The sequence below is a fragment of the Prionailurus bengalensis genome, chromosome C1, assembly GCF_016509475.1.
Source record: "Prionailurus bengalensis isolate Pbe53 chromosome C1, Fcat_Pben_1.1_paternal_pri, whole genome shotgun sequence".
In the NCBI taxonomy this organism is placed as follows: Eukaryota; Metazoa; Chordata; class Mammalia; order Carnivora; family Felidae; genus Prionailurus; species Prionailurus bengalensis.
Genome location: NC_057345.1, coordinates 177,766,966 through 177,778,396, shown reverse-complemented (window position 1 = coordinate 177,778,396; position 11,431 = coordinate 177,766,966). Strand labels below are relative to the sequence as shown.

The 11,431-nt window shown below is 35.7% G+C and overlaps 1 protein-coding gene across 9 annotated transcripts in view; it reads right to left on the bottom strand.

Moving 5' to 3' along the window:
* Positions 1-2,505: 2,505 nt before the first annotated feature.
* The window catches only part of PMS1 (PMS1 homolog 1, mismatch repair system component), a 100,076-nt gene continuing 91,150 nt past the window's right edge, over positions 2,506-11,431 (bottom strand). For all 9 annotated transcript variants that reach the window (XM_043577282.1, XM_043577289.1, XM_043577287.1 and 6 more), the window contains 3 exons: positions 10,231-10,361; positions 6,260-6,420; positions 2,506-2,863 (listed from right to left, as the gene is read on the bottom strand). In XM_043577282.1, coding sequence (XP_043433217.1) covers positions 2,699-2,863; positions 6,260-6,420; positions 10,231-10,361 — 457 coding nt within the window. In that variant the 3' untranslated portion in view covers positions 2,506-2,698. The remainder of the gene's footprint in view (positions 2,864-6,259; positions 6,421-10,230; positions 10,362-11,431) is intronic.

Here is an 11,431-nt window from a genome sequence, read left to right as displayed (position 1 = left end):
CAGGAAATGTTTTATAGTTTTCATTTTACCCCTTATGTTTTTGTTGTCCCTAATGACTCTTGAGGGCCATTTCTCATGTCAGGATGTGTAATAGTGGTAGGATTAGAGTCCCAATAGTACTTACAATCTTAAATTTGTTGTGAAGATTAAATGTGATCATACAAGGTAAGTGCATAGTGTATCTAGCAAATAGGTAATAAATACCTGCCGTCATTACTACTAGTCTCATCGGGCATGACCCATACATAACTGCAAAGAAAAAGCTTTGTTTTAGAGGCCATTGTAGGACCTTTTGCAACAACTGACTGTTATCAGCTACAAAATGAGTACTAAATTTTGCTTACATACATTTGCTGGTACAAATGTATGATGCAAATTTCATCTTTTATGTCTCTGTAGGCTTCTCTCTTTCTTCAATTTACCCAGTGTTTTAAAAAGGATTACTACCGGGGCACCTGGGTGGGTCAGTCGGTTGAGCGTCCGACTTCTGCTCAGGTCATGATCTCACAGTCCGTGAGTTCGAGCCCTGCGTCAGGCTCTGTGCTGACAGCTCAGAGCCTAGAGCCTATTTCAGATTCTGTGTCTCCCTCTCTCTCTGAACCTTCCCCCGTTCATGCTCTCTCTCTGTCTCAAAGGTCAATAAAGGTTAAAAAATTAAAAAAAAAAAAAAAAAAGGATTACTACCAGAAATGTCTCCTAGAGAGGGGCCCCAAACTTTGAAAGGAGGTAATGGAAAAAATATATACTATTTAGGTTATGGGTAAGAGGACTGTGCTGGCAGGAAAAAAGGACTGTCTACAGGTAGATTTCTAGGGTATCACAATTTGTACCCAGGTAGATTTCTAGGGTATCACAATTTGTACACCTCTTAACACAAGGGTCTTAAGAATTTAAAACTTCTTGGGGCACCTGGGTGGCTCAGTCGGCTGAGCAGCCGACTTCGGCTCAGGTCATGATCTTACGGCTTGTGAGTTGGAGCTCGGCGTCGGGCTCTGTGCTGACAGCTCAGAGCCTGGAGCCTGTTTCGGATTCTGTATCTCCCTCTCTCTGACCCTCCCCTGTTCATGGTCTGTCTCTCCCTGTCTCAAAAACAAATAAAAGGTTAAAAAAAATTTAGAATAAAACATGAGGCAAGGTCTTTGTGATCTTTGCTTAGAAAAATAATTAAAAAAAAAATTTAAAACTTTTTGGGGCGCCTGGGTGGCTCCATTGGTTAAGCGTCTTGACTTCAGCTCAGGTCATGATCTTACGGTTTGTGAGTTGGAGCCCCGCACCTGGCTCTGTGCTGACACTCAGAGCCTGGAGCCTGCTTTGAGTTGTGTCTCCTCTCGCTCTGCCCCTCCATGCTCACACTCTCTCTCAAAAAAAATAAAAATTAAAAAAAAGTTTTTTAGGGGCACCTGGGTGGCTCAGTCGGTTGAGCATCCAACTTCGGCTCAGGTCATTATCTCATGGTCTGTGAGTTCAAGGCCCATGTCGGGCTCTGTGCAGACAGCTGGGAGCCTGGAGCCTGGAGCCTGTTTCGGATTCTGTGTCTCCCTCTCTCGCTGACCCACCCCATTCATGCTCTGTCTCTGTCTCAAAAAAATAAACGTTAAAAAAAAATTAAAAAAAAATTTAAACTTGAGATGATATGGAATACGGAGATCATGTATCCAGTATAGAACATTTTACTTTATAAAACGAATTTTTTGCAAATTAAGTGTTTTGGTGCACTGGGGGATCTAGTTTTCGAAAGGACACAAACACAATGAATAATGTTAACCTAAATTTTGTTAAATCTCTGGATCTTCCCATGTTCTCTGACAAATGTTGACCCCAAAACCCAATAATTTCCATTTAAGAGACAGCAATTTCTAAACTGTTACCCCAAAATAGAGGTAAATGGCAGGATTTTGAAAGCTAAACTTCTTTTCCTCTAAACTTCATTTTCTCACTTTCTCCCACTCCCTGTCTCCCCATCATACTTTAAACAACATTGATAACTTCTATCAGATATGCCAGCTCAGTCTGTGTGATTTCTCTCTGCATGGGACCGACCCAGTGTAAAAGTCCACTCAGGCTGCCATAACAAAATACCATAGACTGGTGGCTTAAAAGCACAACATTTATTTCCTCACAGTTCTAGAGGCTAGAAGTCCAAGATCAAGGTGTCAGCATGGTTTGTGGTGAGATCTCTATTACTGGATCATGAAGGGCCACCTTCTCACTGTATCTTCACATGGGGGTTGGTAGGAGAAAAGGAGAGGGTGAGCAAAAGCTCTGGTGTCTCTTCTTATAAGGGCACTAATCCTACCATGAGGGCCCTTACTCTTATGACTTCATCTAAACCTAATTACCTCCTAAAAGACCCTATTTCCAAATACCATCACACTAGGGGTTAGGACTTCAACATATAAATTTTAGGGACATGATTTAGTCCACAGCCCTTAGTAAATCAACCACCCAAGAATACTAGGTATTTGGAGTTTGGGGTTTACAACCAATAATTATTATGACAGCTGGTTCTTCAGAATAAAATGAACAGTCAATGTTAGTTTATTTAAGTTTTCCAGTTTTTGAATCCTTTTTCAATATGCAAGTCAGTAAATCCTCACTTATAAAATAACCATTTAATACATGATAATACAAAGATGGTTTAAAACTGACTCGTTTTATTATCAATTTTAATAGGAACAAATTTCTTAAACATATTTAATTAGGTAGCTTCTGGAATATGGATTAAATGATGAAAAAATGGGCGACCATGAACACACCCTTTAATTTCATTTCCAAATTCGTGCTTCATTCTGTACATAATGTCTTGGATGTCCTCTTTTGACAAGTACATCGGCAATTGTCTAGATAGACGCACTGCTTCTCCCTGTGAAGAGAAAGCCATACATTTTACCACAATACACCCTGAAGCAGAAAACCTGTTATTTCTGGCAAGAGAGAAGGCAGAAAATTGATTATATTCTTTTTATTACTCATTTACTCACATATGAAGCACAAATTATGTTAGTCATTATTGTAGGTTCTACACACAGAGAAGAATAAGACAAACAACATCCTTGTTCTTGTGAAATTTATATTCTATTCTAGTGCAGAGAAACAAAACATAAAAAGACAAAGAAAATTTCAGTAATAGTGTGCAAAATTAAACTAGGCAACAAGATAGAGAGTGATTGTGTAGTTAGGGAAAGCTTCTTCAAGGTGACATTTAAGTTTCAATTTAAATAAGAAATAATGCAAAGATCATGGGGTAAGAAAAGCATTTCAGGCAGAAGTAACAGAAAGAACTGAATGGTCACTGTGGGTGTAGCATAGTTACTAAGTAGAAAAGGGAAACAAGAAAGGGAGTTAAGTAGGGGCCAGATCACCCTTTAGGACAGGATGAATGCACAGGGAAATAACCAGGGGGTTTTAAAGCAAGAGCCTAATATTTGCTTCACATTTTAAAACAATCAGTTTTGCTGTTGTGTGAAGTATGGTTTGAGGCAGGTCAAGAAGAGAAGCAGTCTTGCAGGCAATTACTACAGTCTTGGTGAGTCTTTGACAAGGGTGATAGCAGTGGAGATGGAAGGAGGTTTAAAGACTCCTGACACGAGCAGGAGGTAGAGTCAAGACTTGCTGGTGGACTAGTTATGATGGATATAGACCCAAGGATAATGTCTGCATTTTCAGTATGGTGATGCTGTTTTCTGAGATAGGAAAAACTGAGCGTTTAGGGGTAAATAGTATTAGCAAAGCTAGCTTCTTTTAAGATTTATTTTTAAAAAATTCTTGCACTTCAAAGAACTTGAGCCTAAGGATGCCTGGGTAGCTCAGCTGGTTAAGCGTCCAACTTCAGCTCAGGTCATGATCTCAAGGTTCATGGGTTTGAGCCCTGAGTCTGGCTGGCAGTTTGGAGCGTGGAGCCTGCTTTGGATTCTGTGTCTCCCTCTTCTCTCTGCCCCTCCTCATCTCACACTCTTTCTCTCTCTCTCAAAAATAAACATTAAAAATTTTTTTCAAAGAAGGTGAGCCTAATATTATTCTCTGCAACCACACACCCTCTTCCCTTTATCTTTCCAACCATCCTACTCCTCTCTAACTAAACCCATTCTTTTCTTTAATTTGACCTGTAATCTCCTTAATCCCTCCTTAATTTTCTGCCTCACCAGCACCTTTATTATCTTTCCCTACTTAAGGTCCTGAATAGTTAGTGAGACATTAAGATATTATCTCCAGCTTCCTGCATTCATTTTTGATTCCTACTAGAACCTAATTCATCTTTAGGTTCCTCTAGGAACCATATTTATTCCTCTAGGACATAACACAGTTTCTTGTATATACACTATGGGTTCAAATTTGCTCACTCACCCCCTTGTTCTACATATTCATCTTGCTAATTGCTACAGCTGGATAAATTGTACCAAGCACTGTTAGAAAATTTCCAAACTGTCCTGGCTGGATCCAATACCAGTGTTAGCTCTTGTGAGTCCTCAATGCCATTTGGACATCTTATTCTTCTCTAATCAACCTTCTCTTATAATACCTACAACTCTTATCTTCAGATATTCTCTACTACACTCAAATCCCCAATGCCTCCCCAGCCTCTTCACTCTCAGCAGATAACTTTTCCTACTCCTTTCCCACATGGATCACATACCTCACTTCTCTCAAGTTTACCTCAAAATATTTTTACTTTCATTTTCCCTCTCTTCTGCTCTTAAGAGAACAGTTTCTCCTTTCTAAAGCTTATATCTTTTATCCCATCTTCCTTCCTGCCTCTTTTGGAACATCCGCTCTCCAATCTTTTATGTCAGTCTTTCCCATCAACAACACAGAAACACAGACAAGCTAATCTCTCTTTTTTTTTTAACACCATGTGACTTGCAGCCTACACTTTTTCACCACTGCTCCGCTGTTCGGCCATTGGCAAGTCTTCTCCTGACTATTTTTCTATTATTACTGCTATCTAGCAGCCATACCTGATGGTCTTCTAGCAACTATTACCCTATAGAGAATATGATACTAATTACTCATTTTTAAATTTCTTTCGTTCCTTCACTTTTATATGTACCTCTGTTTGGTTTTTCTTTTATTCTCCTATCTTTTATTTCTGATTCATCTTATTCAGCTTGACCTTAAATGGAAATATGCCTGTAGATCTTATGGAAGTTCTTTTTTTCCCAGGCTCTCTTCCTTAACAATCAATCCACAATTGCCTTAATGTAATGAGAAGTATAATATTAGTAAAAATATTTATATCTAAATATCCAACCATTTTTGTTATCTTTGAAATCGTATTTCTTTCCGCATGGTTCGTCAATACCCAAAACATGCCCCTCAACTCCTTCAACCTTCGTTTAAGTTTATACTACCTCTTTCGTAAGAAAAGATTCCTTTGAAGCCATTAGAAACTATCTGTGTTAAATTGCTCCCACAATAGGCTAGGAAGTTCCACAAGGCAAAGCTCTTGAAGGACTCACTGAATACTATTGAATACAATCTTCAGAAAGAGTAAAAAGTGGACTTTCCAAAAGTCTGACCCTCAGAATGCAATGGGCACACACCATGGTAAGAGTCTGACCAAAAATGGCCCATTTTTTTTTAAAAGGGAGAAAACAGATTTTATTTACATTCAGGTTTGTTTTTAAAATACCAAACCTAAGGGATAGAACTTCAAACACAATCACTATTGTTTTCCCACTACTATCATATACTTGAACATTTAAAACCTTATAAGCTTCTTCCATCCTCTATTACTTTAGAATTCATTTTTTAACCCACTGTTTTATTTCTTATTTGTGGTAAATATTCCTAGAAAACTAAAATTTCCATTTATTCAATAATCTACATCTTTCACTTACTCTCCCTTTTTGCTCTTGAAGAGATCAGGGCTTAAAATCCTTTATAGACAGGTATTTGGTGTAAAAGTGGAGAAATTTTGAATCCTTTCTTAAAAATCAGAAAAACTACTCCAAACAAAAAACAAAAACAAACAAACAAAAAACCTCAGAAAGACCATCACTATAAAGGGTGTCATTCATAGGGCTCTTCCTCAATATGTACTCAGGAAATAATGTTATGGTAAGGATCCATGATAGAGTTTACTACAACCAGTTTATGATGTGAAACTTTTAATGAAGTTTTCTTTTTTTGGTAGTATTTCTTCTTGCAAACATATAATAAACCTAATAGAAACTTTACTATTTTGAATGTTTACTATTTTATTGATAAACAGTTAAGTATCTTAAAACCTAAACAACCTACATAATCTAATAATGCATACCTCCAAATAACTTATCACTTTACGAGGTCTACATTCATAAACTTCCTTTGCATTTTTGTTTAATATGGCATTAAGAATTTCTTTTAAGTCCATCACTCCATAGAATGGGAGACAATTAGCCATTTCTTCTATTTCCAAGTAGTCTTCAGCAATGGAAACACCTAAAAGAAAAATAAATAAAACCACATGTAGATATAGTTAGTTTTGAATTATATTCCAGAAAATGCCTATTAAAAACAAAATCACTGTGAAAACATTTAGTGAACCTTCCTTAGAATTTAATATAGTCAGAACAAAGTTTTGTTCCTTAGTTGGAGAACAAATGATAATTTCCCATAGGATTTCACATTAAGTCATAAGTGCTCATAGACACCACATGTGCTTTGTATCTCTGTTATTGCACTTCTGTTCTCTCCATTTGTGTAGAACACTTCCTACTTTGGAGAGAAAATGGAGTCCCATGATATTTATTAAAATAAAATTGATTTAAGTGTTTTAACAACTGTTGCTGTTCAAATTCTATTCTACTACGTTAATATCTAGCTTAAAGGCCTGAATTATCTCTGTGACTATTTTAACTTAATTATAAAAATATTCATAGTAATTTATTTTTTCCAACTTTATTGAGATATAATTGATAAACACTATACAAATTTATGGTTTACAAAGTATTGACTTGATACACTTATATATTACAAATGATTACCACTATACTAACTTATTAATATATCACTAACTTGAGAAAATGAAATACTAATGTTTTAAATGTTTTAAAATATTTTAGTAAAACAATATTTAAAGCTGACATTATTTATTAAACTACTTTAATTTAGTGATTAAAATAAAACTAAAAACTAGATTGGATATATAATGGGGTAAAATACCCATAACAATATAAATTCCAAAGGATCAAATTTGGCTTTAGAATGCATTTTAAAATGCTGCAAAATAGCAGAGATTGTCTTCTTTGGCTCTGTGTAACACTGTTAATATTGAATTTCATACCATGGTTACCTAGAAGTAAAGAAAATGAGACAGTCCAATGTTGGATAAGTAGTAGCTACCAATAGATAAAGAAAAAAAGGAGTGATGTAGCTTGAAGAGTTTCAGATCCTGAGATGTCTGTGATCCTATACCTAATCTGCTTCCAGTTACAGATCATTTCCTTGACCTGGATAAGATACAGTGGTGGTATAATAGAGGAGGCATCCTATGTTCCTCCTTGGAAACAACTATAGAGTAACAGAAGATGATCTATAATTAAACATTAAGGGATAAAACACAAGAGTTGAATGAAGGGAAATAAAAGGGGAATTTAAATGGGACTTGATACAGGGTTTAGGTAGGCAAAGAGGAAGAAGCAGAATATTCTGGTTCACATATTTTTACACATATATACAGATAAGTAAATTACAAAAACATCAGCTAAGAGACTTTCCACTATGCTGGTTCTGTACCTTTTATGCTATGATCAGACTGAAAAGTAGGAGGAAACTTAGTATAGGAAACTAAGTATAGGAAACTTAGCCCATCTCGGGACTCAAACCCACGAGCTGTGAGATCATAACCTGAGCCAAAATCAAGAGTCAGATGGATGCTTAACCGACTGAGCCACCCAGGTGCCCCAACAAGTTTTCACCTCCTAAAATATGGAATTCTTGTTGATGTAAAACAAAATGCTATTCCCATTAACAAGCAAAATTCTTAGGATCACATTCAGAACCTTCCCTCAAAGCCAGATGTATTATTCTTCCTCTTTTTTAAATGTCTTTATCTTTATTCAACGATGTTTTCTGACAACTGGCAAACTGTTTATCCAAAGTTAGTCTAAGACAACAAACTCTAAAAAAAGAAGTGGTCTTTAGGAAAACATGACATAAAAATTAATGAAGGGAAAAAAAGGGCTTAAAAAAGAACATGAGAGTTTTTAATCTGATGTGTTTGTTATTGGTAAGATAAATAATGCTGATGACAATCTAAGTAAAGTTAATTCCAATCAAATCAAGTCAGTTTGCAGATAAGTCTTATTCATTTTTATCTCTGGTGCCATGCAAGGTACCTGGTATTCCAAAGGCCTTAAAAAACACTTCCACAAAGCTAAGAGCTGAAAGCATCTGTCAGATAGAAACGTACTGGGTAACTCAAAAATAAAAAAAATTAAAAGTTGGCTATCCGAACTTAAAAAAAAAAATTGCTGTGAACCTGCGGAGTTCTGTGGTTCAAGTTGTGCAGATTGCTGTGTTAATCCTCAAATCAGTTTTATAGGTATGCAAGATGGCTTGGTGTTTGGTGTTGATTTGGCTGCATTTCAGGGATGAGAAATGCAAAAAAAAAAAAAAAAATTGCTGTGATAACATCTTTCATGAAAAAAAAAAATGGCACCTGCCAGCAATACCACATAGTTAATCAGAAAAATAGATTAAGAAAAAAATATTTAACTACATATATACATACACACACCCCTAGCTTCACACTTCAAATAATTTAAAAAGATGTTAGGGGTCCCAAGGAAGAAAGATTTCTATGACTAAAAGAAATGAGGACAAGTCCTTTCAGAAAGGGGTACTGGAAGATGGGAAGAAAAGAGAATATTCAAACACCTACCACTGTCAAATACTACGCGTATTGATTTCTGTAAGTACCTAGTTAAGTGCTAACTACTTTATAAAGTAAATATCTCCACTTTAAAAGAAGCAATATAATAAATCAGTTAAAAGGTAGCCTATAAAGATGCTTGGGTTTAAACCCTTGTTCTACCACTAACCGTGTATCCTTAAGCAAACTTCATTGTGCCTTGATTTTTCCATCTATAAAATGGAGACAGCAATAGAACATACTTCACAGGGCTATTAGGAAGATTAAATTAATACATTTAATATTTAGAATCGTGCCCTGTACATTATAATTATTCAATAATTATTAGTTGTTATAATGAGAAAATATTGAGGCCAAATGACTTTCCCAAGAAAACCCTTTAAATGGCAGAGTTGAGATTTGGACTAGCTTTTCACTCCAAATCTAAATATCCAGACTGAGGTAGAAGGTAAGAAATTTCATGGTAGGTGTTCCTAAAACTGCAAAAGTCAATGAAGTTAAAGTTTGTTGCACCAAAAACATCTTCTGCATATATCTAATTTCATAGTTTTGTACATTGTTTTTACTTATATTCTTTTTATGTCTCAGTAAAACATTCCTGTAAAAATTTTCAACACTGTTTTGGTTGAAGTTTATTTTTCTACACCTTGGTCATGACAGCTTTAGGGACAAACAGGAGAGGGGACAGTGGGATGACTCTGCGCAGCACCTTTGATACCAGATGAAGGGAAAGTAGTAGGTCAAGACCAACATAGGAAGTTAGGGCAGAAAAAAGTTAAATATGGAAGCTATGAAAGAAGAGAGAAAGGGCCAACCAGGAAAACTGAAGTCTCCTAGCCAGAAGGATTTACTTTTCTCTCCACCCAGTGAATTGCCATACAAAGTAAATAGTTTTATCACAGTGTTTTTAGCAAAGCAATGGAATCAAATCACTCACTCTCCAAATAGTAAGATTGCTGATGTTACAAACCCAACTGGCAAAACAAGTAAAAATCCTTTTAAAAAGGTAAGAGAGGTCCACTTTTGTTAGACCTTTCCAATATACTATGTATATCTTTCCCATCTAAAGGAGTATTAAATAATTTAAACAAAGTAGGCAGTTTGCATTTTGTGACAAAAGAGGTCAAACATTACAATGAAACTACTCGATGAGTTATGAAAACACAAATGCCAGGTAATATACTGAAAGAGATGCCAAGGTTGCTTGTTTCCAACAGAAGTGACCTTTTTGAAATATGACTTTTCACATACATAGCTGACGCTGTACTTTTCATGAAATAAAAATATACCATGATATGTACATTATGAAACTCAAATGTAACTTCTGGAACAAGACTTATTTCCAAGTCAGGAAATATTAAATCACATTATCATACCTGGTATTAATTTTATCTTGAAACCATTTGCTGTAAGACGAGGATCAGACAGGTAAGTTGATCCACTGTGTCTCTGATCATCTGTGGTCATTTTACATAAAATCTCTAAGTAATGAGATCCATTAAAAAGACTGAAAAAGAAATTAATGGTCTTTTAACTTATTAAATATGTAAAATTAAATAAGAGGATTTATGGGAAAAAGTTAACCCAAGGGCCCTCTAAAAATCATCAGTAACCAAAATACAAAGATATAACTAACCCTGTAAGAAACTTTATTTTTTTACATTTCTGTGTCTTTAGAAGACCTACTGTATACCGTGAACAGAAAGGAGGAAGACTAGTCATAAAAGACAGTTTCTATTTTTCAGAACATGACAAATTAAATGTGAAATCAAAAACTGTGCTCTCTCAAATCATACAATTGAAAACTTTATAAATAATGCCATAGCTATATTATTGTATCATAAGGTTGTTGTGAAAATCAAAGGGTTTAGTAAAGCTCTTGTAAGTCCTCAACAAACATTAGCCATTGTTATTGCTATTATTGAGCTCTTATTTTTTATTTTATAGAAATCTAAATTACTCCATTCCTGCATTACAACCATAGTGAGAGGGGTGCCTGGGTGGCTCAGTCGGTTGAGTAGCCGACTTCGGCTCAGGTCATGATCTCACAGCTCCTGGGTCTGAGCCCCGTGTTAGGCTCTGTGCTGACAGCTCAGAGCCTGGAGCCTGCTTTGGATTCTGTGTCTCCCTCTCTCTCTGCCCCTCCCCTGCTCGAGCTCTGGCTCTCTCTCTCTCTCAAAAAATAAACATAAAAAAAAAAAAAAAAAGAACCATAGTGAGAAAACTAAGCCCAGCCCATAACTACCCTGTCTTTGACACAGTTATGAAAAACTTACATTCATTGTGGTGGGGATGTCACATTTGATAAGAAGGGTGAAAACAATTTTGAATTCAGCTTTGTTGCAGTTCATGTTCAAATAAGAAAGCTTTTTTTCAGGCTAGTATGGGCCTCCAAAAATAATTTTTAATGTATTTGGTTTTGAAAAACAGAATGTAACAGGAAAATATTTTTTAAAACATATAATTTGTACAAGCACACAAAATGAATTTTGAACTTTAAATGAAAGTTCACAAATACCATTTAGAAAAGCAATCAAGTTTAAAATTTCAGATACACTCTAGCTCTTTGTAAGGGGA